Below are 8,524 nucleotides of genomic sequence, written 5' to 3'. Positions count from 1 at the left end.
GAAAGAAAGAAAGAAAGAAAGAAAGAAAGAAAGAAAGAAAGAAAGAAAGAAAGAAAGAAAGAAAGGAAGGAAGGAAGGAAGGAAGAGAAAGGAAGGAAGGAAAGAAAGAGAAAGAGAGAAAGGAAGGAGAAAGAGAGAGGTGAAGGAAGGAAAGAAAGAGAGAAAGAGAGAGAAAGAAAGAAAGAAAAAGAAAAGAAAGAAAAGGAAAGAAGGAAGGAAGGAATGAAGGAAGGAAGAAAAAGGAAAAAGAAAGAAAGAAAGAGAGAGAGGGAGGGAGGGAGGAAGGAAGGAAGAGAGAGAAAGAGAGAGAGAAAGAAAGAAGAAAGAAGAAATAAAGTACAATCCTATCCTCTTTTTATTTTTAAAAGCATAATAATCTATGCGTCTGTCATCTATTATTTACTCATTTTTATCAAGTATGTATCTATCAATGTTTGTACAGGAAGAAAAAAACAGTCTACAAAGATATATCTCAAAATGGGGAGTTGGACAAAGGAAAAATATAAAAAGAACTTTCTCCTACTTTTCTTCTATAGTAGGAATTTTTCAAAAGGAACATTGTATTTTGTAGAAATAAAAATAAAAAGAAAGAAAACATAGATCTATAAACACCAACATAAGAAGATGTCCACCACATATTGCTAAGTAAAAAAAAAAAGCAAGTTGTAGATAATATGCAATGAATAATTCATCTTTTGTAAGGAAAGAAAAGGATGCCTCCGCACATGCACAGAAGCGTCCATATGTTTGCCAAAAAAGTGTGTGGATAAAAACAAACTGTTCAAGATGGTTGCCTCTGGAGACAGACATTCCACTATGATGTGTGTATATTACTTTGCAGGAAAACACTTGATTGATTGATTGATGATTGAGACAAGGCCTTGCTCTGTTGCTCAGGCTAGAGTGCAGTGGGGGAATCTTGCTTCACTGTGCGATCTTCGCCTCCTGGGCTCAAGCAGTCCTCTCACCTTAGCCTCGTGAGTAGCCAGAATTACAGGTGTGCGCCACCATGCCCTGCTAATTTTTGTATTTTTGTAGAGACAGGGTTTTGCCATGTTGCCCAGGCTGGTCTCCAACTCCTGAGCTCAAGTGATTCATCTGCTTTGGCCTCCCAACTTGCTGGGATTACAGGCATGAGTCACCACACTCAGCCAGGAAAACATTTAAACATCCACTTTCTCCATCAGTTGACCCCCAGACAAAATGAGATGTGTGAGTGGGTGACCGGCAAGCCATGTCCCTGGGTTTCCAAGGTAACTGGTGCACTTGGGGTAGGGGAAACGGAGAACTTACCACCCCAGTGAAAAGCTCCAGCCCAGTGAACTGGAGGGTGTTCTTTTCAGCTACGGTAAACTGAGGGATTATGATGAAACTGAAGTTCACGATGAATAAGAAAATGTTGAACTTCAAAAGCCATCTCAGAAAGTTGAAATAGGAGAGGACGCTGGTTCCAAACTTGCCTCCAATGATCTTCAGCGTCTTCTGCCACAGGCTGATGGAATTGAGAATTTCCGACAGGCTGTTCTTGGATCTCCGATAAGCCTGGAGTCAGGATTCAAAGCAGGTGGCTTGCTGTTGACTCAACAAATATTGATCGAGCAGGTACCATAATAACAAAAAAGGCCACCATGTCTGGAGTATTGTTAAGTGCAGGCACCGTGCTAGGCATATTTACAAACATTATGTCACCTCTACGGTGGGGGTATTATGGCCTTCCCAGGCTTGCTGTTGAAGGCGCCACTCCCAATGGCCAAGTTGGCCAATGAACTCAGCAACCTCTTAGTTCTTCCCCACACCCCCCTCATTTTCCCACACCTGTACTAACCAATGGCTCTGGGCAATGAAATCGCTCTGATTTTTGGTTCGTCTTCTCCCTGAGTCCCCTTCATCCTCACTCTCCTCCCTCCCTGTTTTCACCCTCTTGCTGTGCCTGTTTTACTGACTTACCCGTGAAATGGAGTTCAGACACTGAACACAGCAATTGAGCTGAAGGATACGATGGGTCTGTTTGCTTTTTTCTTTGTCAACTATTTTCCTGTAGGGAACAGCAAGAGAATATGAGAGATACAAATGTTGTAACTCATTCATTCAAAAAATAGTTACATCGTGGCTCATGCCTGTAATCCCAACACTTCGGAAGGCTGAGGCAAGAGGATCACTGAGGCCAGGAGTTCAAGACCAGCCTGAGCAAAAGAGTGGGACCTTGTCTCTATTAAGAAAAAAATTAACAAAAAATAGCTGGATGTGGTGGTGGTGCCTGCCTATATAGTCCCAGCTACTCCAGAGGCTATGGTAGGAGGATTACTTGGGTCCAAAAGTTTGAGACTGCAGTGAGCTATGATCACACCATTGCAGTCCAGCCTGGGCAACTGAACGAGACCTCATTTCTTTCTTTCTTTCTTTTTTCTTTTTTTCTTTTTTTTTTTTTTTTTTTTTGAGACGGAGTCTCACTCTGTCACGCAGGCTGGAGTGCAGTGGCCTGATCATGGCTCACTGCAGCCTCTGCCTCCCAGGTTCAAGTGATTCTCTGCCTCAGCCTCCTGAGTAGTGGGATTACAGGCGTGCATCACCACACCCCGCTAACTTTTGTATTTTTAGTAGAGACGGGATTTCACCATGTTTGCTAGGCTGGTCTCAAACTTCTGGCCTCAAGTGACCCACCTGCCTTGGCCTCCCAAAGTGCTTGGATTACAGGCATGAGCTACTGTGCCCGGCCAAGACCTCATTTCTTTAAAAATAAAAATAAAAATAAAAAAAAGTTACGAACTCCTTTGATGTGTTGGACATCATCCCAGGTATTGAGACAACAATCTCCCTGGTTTACAGAGCTGACATCCTAGTTGTAAGCGAAAGACAGTAAGCAACAAATACAATAATAAAGTAGGAAAACTATGTAATATATTAGAAGGTGATTTGTACTATAGAAAAAGAAAAAACAGAGTGGGGTAAAGAGATGGGAAGTAATGGGGCAGGGACAGTATTACAATTTGAAATAGGGTAAAATCTGAGCATAGCCCTATTTGAAGGAGAGGAGGGATTCATATAAAAATGTCCTGTGCATAGGGAACAGCCAGCACAAAGCACCAAGGCAGGCAGCACAGCAAGGGGGCCGGGGTGGCTGGAATGGAATCAACAAAGGGAAGGGAGGAGGATATGAATAACATACATGGAGCAAGTATCCCTGTATGTCAGTGGTTCTGATATGGCTTGGCTCTGTGTCTCCACCCAAATCTCACCTTGAACTGTAATAATCCCCATGTGTTGTGGGAGGGACCCGGTGGGAGGTCATTGAATCATTGGGGCAGGTTTTTCCCATGCCGTTCTCATGATAGTGAATAAGTCTCACGAGATCTGATGCTTTTTGTGTTTTTTGTTTGTTTGTTTGTTTTTGAGATGGAGTCTTGTTCTGTTGCCCGTGCTGGAGTGCAGTGGTACAATTTCAGCTCACTGCAACCTCTGCCTCCCAGGTTCAAGCGATTTTCCTGCCTCAGCCTCCCAAGTAGCCTGCCACCACACCCAGCTAATTTACAGGTGCCTGACACCACACCCAGCTAATTTTTGTATTTTTAGTAGAGATGGGGTTTCACCATGTTGGCCAGGCTGGTCTTGAACTCCGACCTCAGGTGATCTGCCCACCTTGGCCTCCCAAAGTGCTGGGATTACAGGTATGAGCCACCGCACCCAGCCGATCTTATGGTTTTATAAAGGGCAGGTCCCCTGCACATGCTGTCTTGCCCATCACCATGTAAGACGTGCCTTTGCTCTTCCTTCATTCTCTGTCATGCTTGTGAAGCCTCCCCTGCTATGTGGAACTGTGAGTCCATTAAACCTCTTTCCTTTATAAATTACCCAGTCTCAGGTATGTCTTTATTAGCAGAGTGAGAGCAGACTAATATAGGCTCTCAACCTAGGGGGATTTTACCTCCCACAATTGGCAATGTCTGGAAACATTTTTGGTTATGAAACTAACGAGTGGAGAGGGGGTGCTATTGGCATCAAATACGTAGAGATCAGAGATGCTGCTACACACCCTACAATGAACAAAACAACCCCAACAACAGGGAAAGATCCAGCCCTAAGATGTTACTTGTACTGAGATTGAGAAATCCTGCTATAAGGTCTTTGGAGCCCCTATTGAGTGACAGCAGGAGCCATGCAGAGTTTGAAATGGAAGTGCTTTCAGAAAGACACAGTCACAATTGGTCTCCTTACCCTTCCATGAACTCACCACATCTGCTTTGTTCTGGTTCTTTCCTGGCTTTCTTTGGTCCACCTCGAAGGCCCAACCCAATGTCACTGTCAGTTGTCTTTAAAGGCCTAGTTCAAATGCCCCCTCTGTCTGTTTTTCCCCAGCAAAGTTAGGGAGGGCAGACCTTTCTGGTCCTCCCATTGCAATCTCTTTCTATTTTGACTTAACCTGATTTGCTTTCTGCCATTTGTAATTTACTTGTTGACAAATCTATCCCACCCTGCCAGGCTTTGAAATTTATCTTTGAAACCTCAGAAAATCCGGCATCCTTGAATCACTTGCTAGTAATTGTTATTGCATCCACTCTACTACTTTCTGCCAACTATCTCAAATTGAAAAAAAAAAAAAAAAAAGATTAAGCAACAATTAATGTAAACTCTGAAGGCTAAAACAGCCCTTACCCTTGGAGTTTGAATTACTGAGCTTATAAAACCCCCAAGATCTTTCTTTTTTTTTATTCCCCTCCAATATGAGTCTTGCTCTGACACCCAGGCTGGAGGGCAGTGGTATGATCTTGGCTCTCTGAAACCTCTGCCTCCCAGGTTCAAGTGATTATCCTGTCTCAGCCTCCCCAGTAGCTGGGATTACAGGCACGTACCACCACACCTGGCTAAGTTTTGTATTTTTAGTAGAGATGGGGTTTCACCATGTTGGTCAGGCTGGTCTCGAACTCCTGACCTCGTGATCTGCCCATCTCAGCCTCCCAAAGTGCTGGGATTACAGGCGTGAGCCACCGTGCTCAGCTGGTCTTTATTTTTTAAGTAAAGTTTTTATTTAGCGTAGTTTGAGATTTACAGTAAACTTGCAAAGACAGTAGAGAAAATTTCCATATACCACGCACTAGTTTCCCCTGTTAACATTTTACATTTCCATGGTAGGTTTCTCAAAACTAACATACCAGTATTGGTATGTTACTATTACCTAAACTCTAGACTATTCAGATTTTACCAGTTTTCCCACCGATGTCCATTTTCTATTCCAGGATCTCGTCCAGGATACCACATTGCATTTACTTGTCATGTCTTTTAATTTTCATTTTTTGTAAAGATGGAGTCTCACTATGATGCCCAGGCTAGTCTCAAACTCCTGAGCTCCACTAATCCCACCACCTTGGCCTCCCAAAGTACTGGGATTACAGGCATGAGCCACCACACCTGGCCTGTCATGTCTCTTTAGAACTTTCTACTCCATGACAGTTTCTCAGACTTTCCTTGTTTTTGATGACTTCAACTGTTGCAAGGGGTACAGGCTGAGTGTTTTGTAGAATGTCCCTCAGTTGGGATTTGCCTAATGTTTTTTGCTATTTAGACTGGGGTTGTGGGTTTTAGGAGAGAGTAGCACAGAGGAGACGTGTTTCCCCCGTCACATGACTTATCTTAGGGGATGTTAACCTTAAGTCTTGGCCAAGGCAGTATTAGGCAGACTCTCCACTGGAAAGTTCCACCCCTCTCTTCCTCCCACGCCCTACTCTTTGGAAGCAGCTCACCAAGCAGAGTCCACACTCCAGCCCAGCAGCAGGAATTAAGCTGTAGCCTCTGGAGAAAGGAGTGCCTACAGAGGGCATTTGAAATTTTTCTGTCAGGAAGATTTGTCTCTTCTATTGTGCTTATTTATTTCTTATCTTTTTGAGATGGGGCAAAAGTAGAAGATTGAGGTTCACATGAAATCTGGGACAGAAGAAAAGCCTTTGGCCATACCTAAGTTTCCTTTTCTCTTCCATGGTCCTTGGCTGGTTCCTGATGGCTTTAATTCTGTCTCTGGATGTCATGGGTATAAGAGATGCAATTAACTTCTGTCCTGTGAAAGAAGTTAATGGAGTTTAATTTCTTTTTTCTTTAACAGAATCATAACACTAAAATATGGTCCTTTCATTGTGTGCAGAGCAAATGAATAATGGCTGCACTCTCTTCCAATTCAGTGTTTTTCTCTTTCCTGCAACAAAAAACATTTAGCAAAGTCAACGAGGTCCTGCATATTTGGTCAGCCTACCTCTTCTCTCTCACTATTTTTTTTTTTTTTTCAAGACAGGGTCTTACTGTGTCACCCAGGCTAGAGTACAGTGGCACAATCACAGCCCACTGCAACATTGATCTCCTGGGCTAAAGTGATCCTCCCACCTCAGCCTCCCAAAGTGTTGTGATTACCACCACGCACCACCATGTCTGGCTAATTTTTTTATTTTTTGTAAAGCCAAGGTCTCACTACATTGCCCAGGTTGGTCTTGAACTCCTGGGCTCAAGCGATCCTCCCACCTCAACCTCCAGAGTAGCTGGGACTACAGGCACATACCATGACAACGATCTAATTTTTTAAAATTATTATTATTTGTAGAGATGGGGTCTTGCTATGTTGCCCAAGCTGGTCTCAAACTTCTGACCTCAAGAGATTCTCCCACCTCAGCCTCCCAAACTGCTAGGATTACAGGTGTGAGTCACCACGCCTGGCTCTCTTGCTTTAATATCCCACATCACTTCCTTTTGCCCCAACCCCAGGTTCAAGAGACTTCTCACATTCCTTGACTATTGCTGAATGCTCTCCCAACCTCCCTAGAAGTACGCCCTCCTTTTCTCCTGCTAACTCACATTCACATTTGCAGTCAATCTGGCAGACACTATTGGTTGTCTACCCCAAATTCATTTCCTCCTTGTTAACGGAATCCCAATTGTGTTTAGGAATCTACCTGTTTTTGGGAGGCCAAAGTAGGAGGATCACTCAAGGCCAGGAGTTTAAAACCAACCTGGGCAACATAGCGAAACCCCATCTCTACTAAAAATTTAAAAATTAGCCAGGCACAGTGGCCCGCACCTCTAGTCCCAGCTACTTGGGAGGCTGAGGCGAGAGGACCCCTTGGAGCTCAGGAGTTCGAGTCCGCAGCCAGTTATGATTGCACCATTGCAATCCAGCCTGAATGACAGAGCAAGACCTCTATCACTTAAAAAACAGGTAGATTCCTAAACACAATTCAGCTCCATGAGCACAAGAGTCAAGTCTGCTTTCTTATCATCTTGTCCCAGTGCCCTGCACACTAGCTGGCACACTAAATGTTCATAAAACTCATCAGTAAGGAAATCAGGACATGGCATGCATACTGCCAAGGACCAGACCCATAGCCACCTTCCCAGCAGGCTCCTTTCAAGTGCCCCCATTGCACTTCCCATGTGGTTTGATTTACAAGTGTTTAACTTACCAGCAACTTCTCAGGATCACACATGTGCCTCTGCATACAGTGAAATTCTATTTGGTCTTTGATTCATGTCCCTTCTCAGAAAGGCGTTTCCTGACCACCAAACTAAACTAGATCTCACTCCATTATCCCATCATCCTCCAGCACCACACCCAGTGAGCTTCCTGCAGTGCATTTTCACAATCTGTAATTATGAATTTCTTTCTCTACTTGTTTGTTCTCTGTCTCCTCCCAAGGGTGAGCACTATGAGGATGATGTCCTGTCCACTAATATCTCCTCAGTACCCAGTACAGAGCCTGGAACCTGGTTGGAGACTAATAAATACTTCTTGAGTGGATGAAAGGATGCATGGAAAGTCCTCTTGGCCCTCATTAAACAACCAGTTCCAAAAAATGGGCACTTTCTCAGAAATTGGAACAAATGTGATTTTTCTGCTTCAGTTCTCACTAAACTGCCCAGAAACCTCCTGGCTTCTTGGAATGTCTGTTAAGAATTCTGGCTATCCCAGTGAGCATTTGCACACACAGCACAGCTGGACTGGCAGGCTCATGATGCAAGGAGGCCTGTTCTCCCCTACTCCACCACCCTTATCACTGCTCTCACCCAGACCTTCCTCCTGTCCTCCTAAGGAAAGGTCCCTAGAATGGAACAAACTCTCCCTCAGGAAGCCTCCCAGCCCTATTGTCTGAGGGAGCCTCACATTTTATTCTTCTTTAGAGGATACTTTTGAACAGTTGGGTGATGTGCCCTGGGAAAGGCATCATTCTGTATAGTCCTGAGCTCAGAAGCAGAGCCAGGAGGCATTGTCTCTTCAGGACTAAGTGCTTCTTCTCTTCTCAAACCATATCTGAGCCTTAGTTCATCCCACGCAGTCCCACGACTTCAACCTCCATCTACATCTTCACTCCTCAAAGCCTGCCCTGTGGACCAGCAGCGGCACCTGGGAGCATCTTTGAAATGCAGATTCCCAGGTGCTGCCTGGTCCTACTAAATCAGTATCTGCATTTTAACAGACCCCCAGGTGACTCACAGCACATGACAATATGTTCCTCCGTGCCTGACGACTCCCAAGTTACCTCCTGCCCTGACA

At 44.3% G+C, this 8,524-nt stretch overlaps 1 protein-coding gene across 1 annotated transcript in view; it reads right to left on the bottom strand.

The window, feature by feature from the left end:
- Positions 1-6,047, bottom strand: part of TMC5 (transmembrane channel like 5) — a 40,637-nt gene extending 34,590 nt beyond the window's left edge. Inside the window, exons 1-3 of the mRNA XM_026455353.1 lie at positions 5,947-6,047; positions 1,948-2,035; positions 1,294-1,542 (exon numbers count right to left, since the gene is read on the bottom strand). Of these exons, the coding sequence (XP_026311138.1) occupies positions 1,294-1,542; positions 1,948-2,035; positions 5,947-6,017 (408 nt within the window). The 5' untranslated portion in view covers positions 6,018-6,047. The remainder of the gene's footprint in view (positions 1-1,293; positions 1,543-1,947; positions 2,036-5,946) is intronic.
- Between the last annotated feature and the right edge of the window lie 2,477 nt (positions 6,048-8,524).

This window comes from Piliocolobus tephrosceles, chromosome 17 (assembly GCF_002776525.5).
Source record: "Piliocolobus tephrosceles isolate RC106 chromosome 17, ASM277652v3, whole genome shotgun sequence".
Taxonomy (NCBI): Eukaryota; Metazoa; Chordata; class Mammalia; order Primates; family Cercopithecidae; genus Piliocolobus; species Piliocolobus tephrosceles.
Note: the sequence above shows the minus strand (reverse complement) of the source record. Positions and strands in the feature narration are given on the sequence as shown.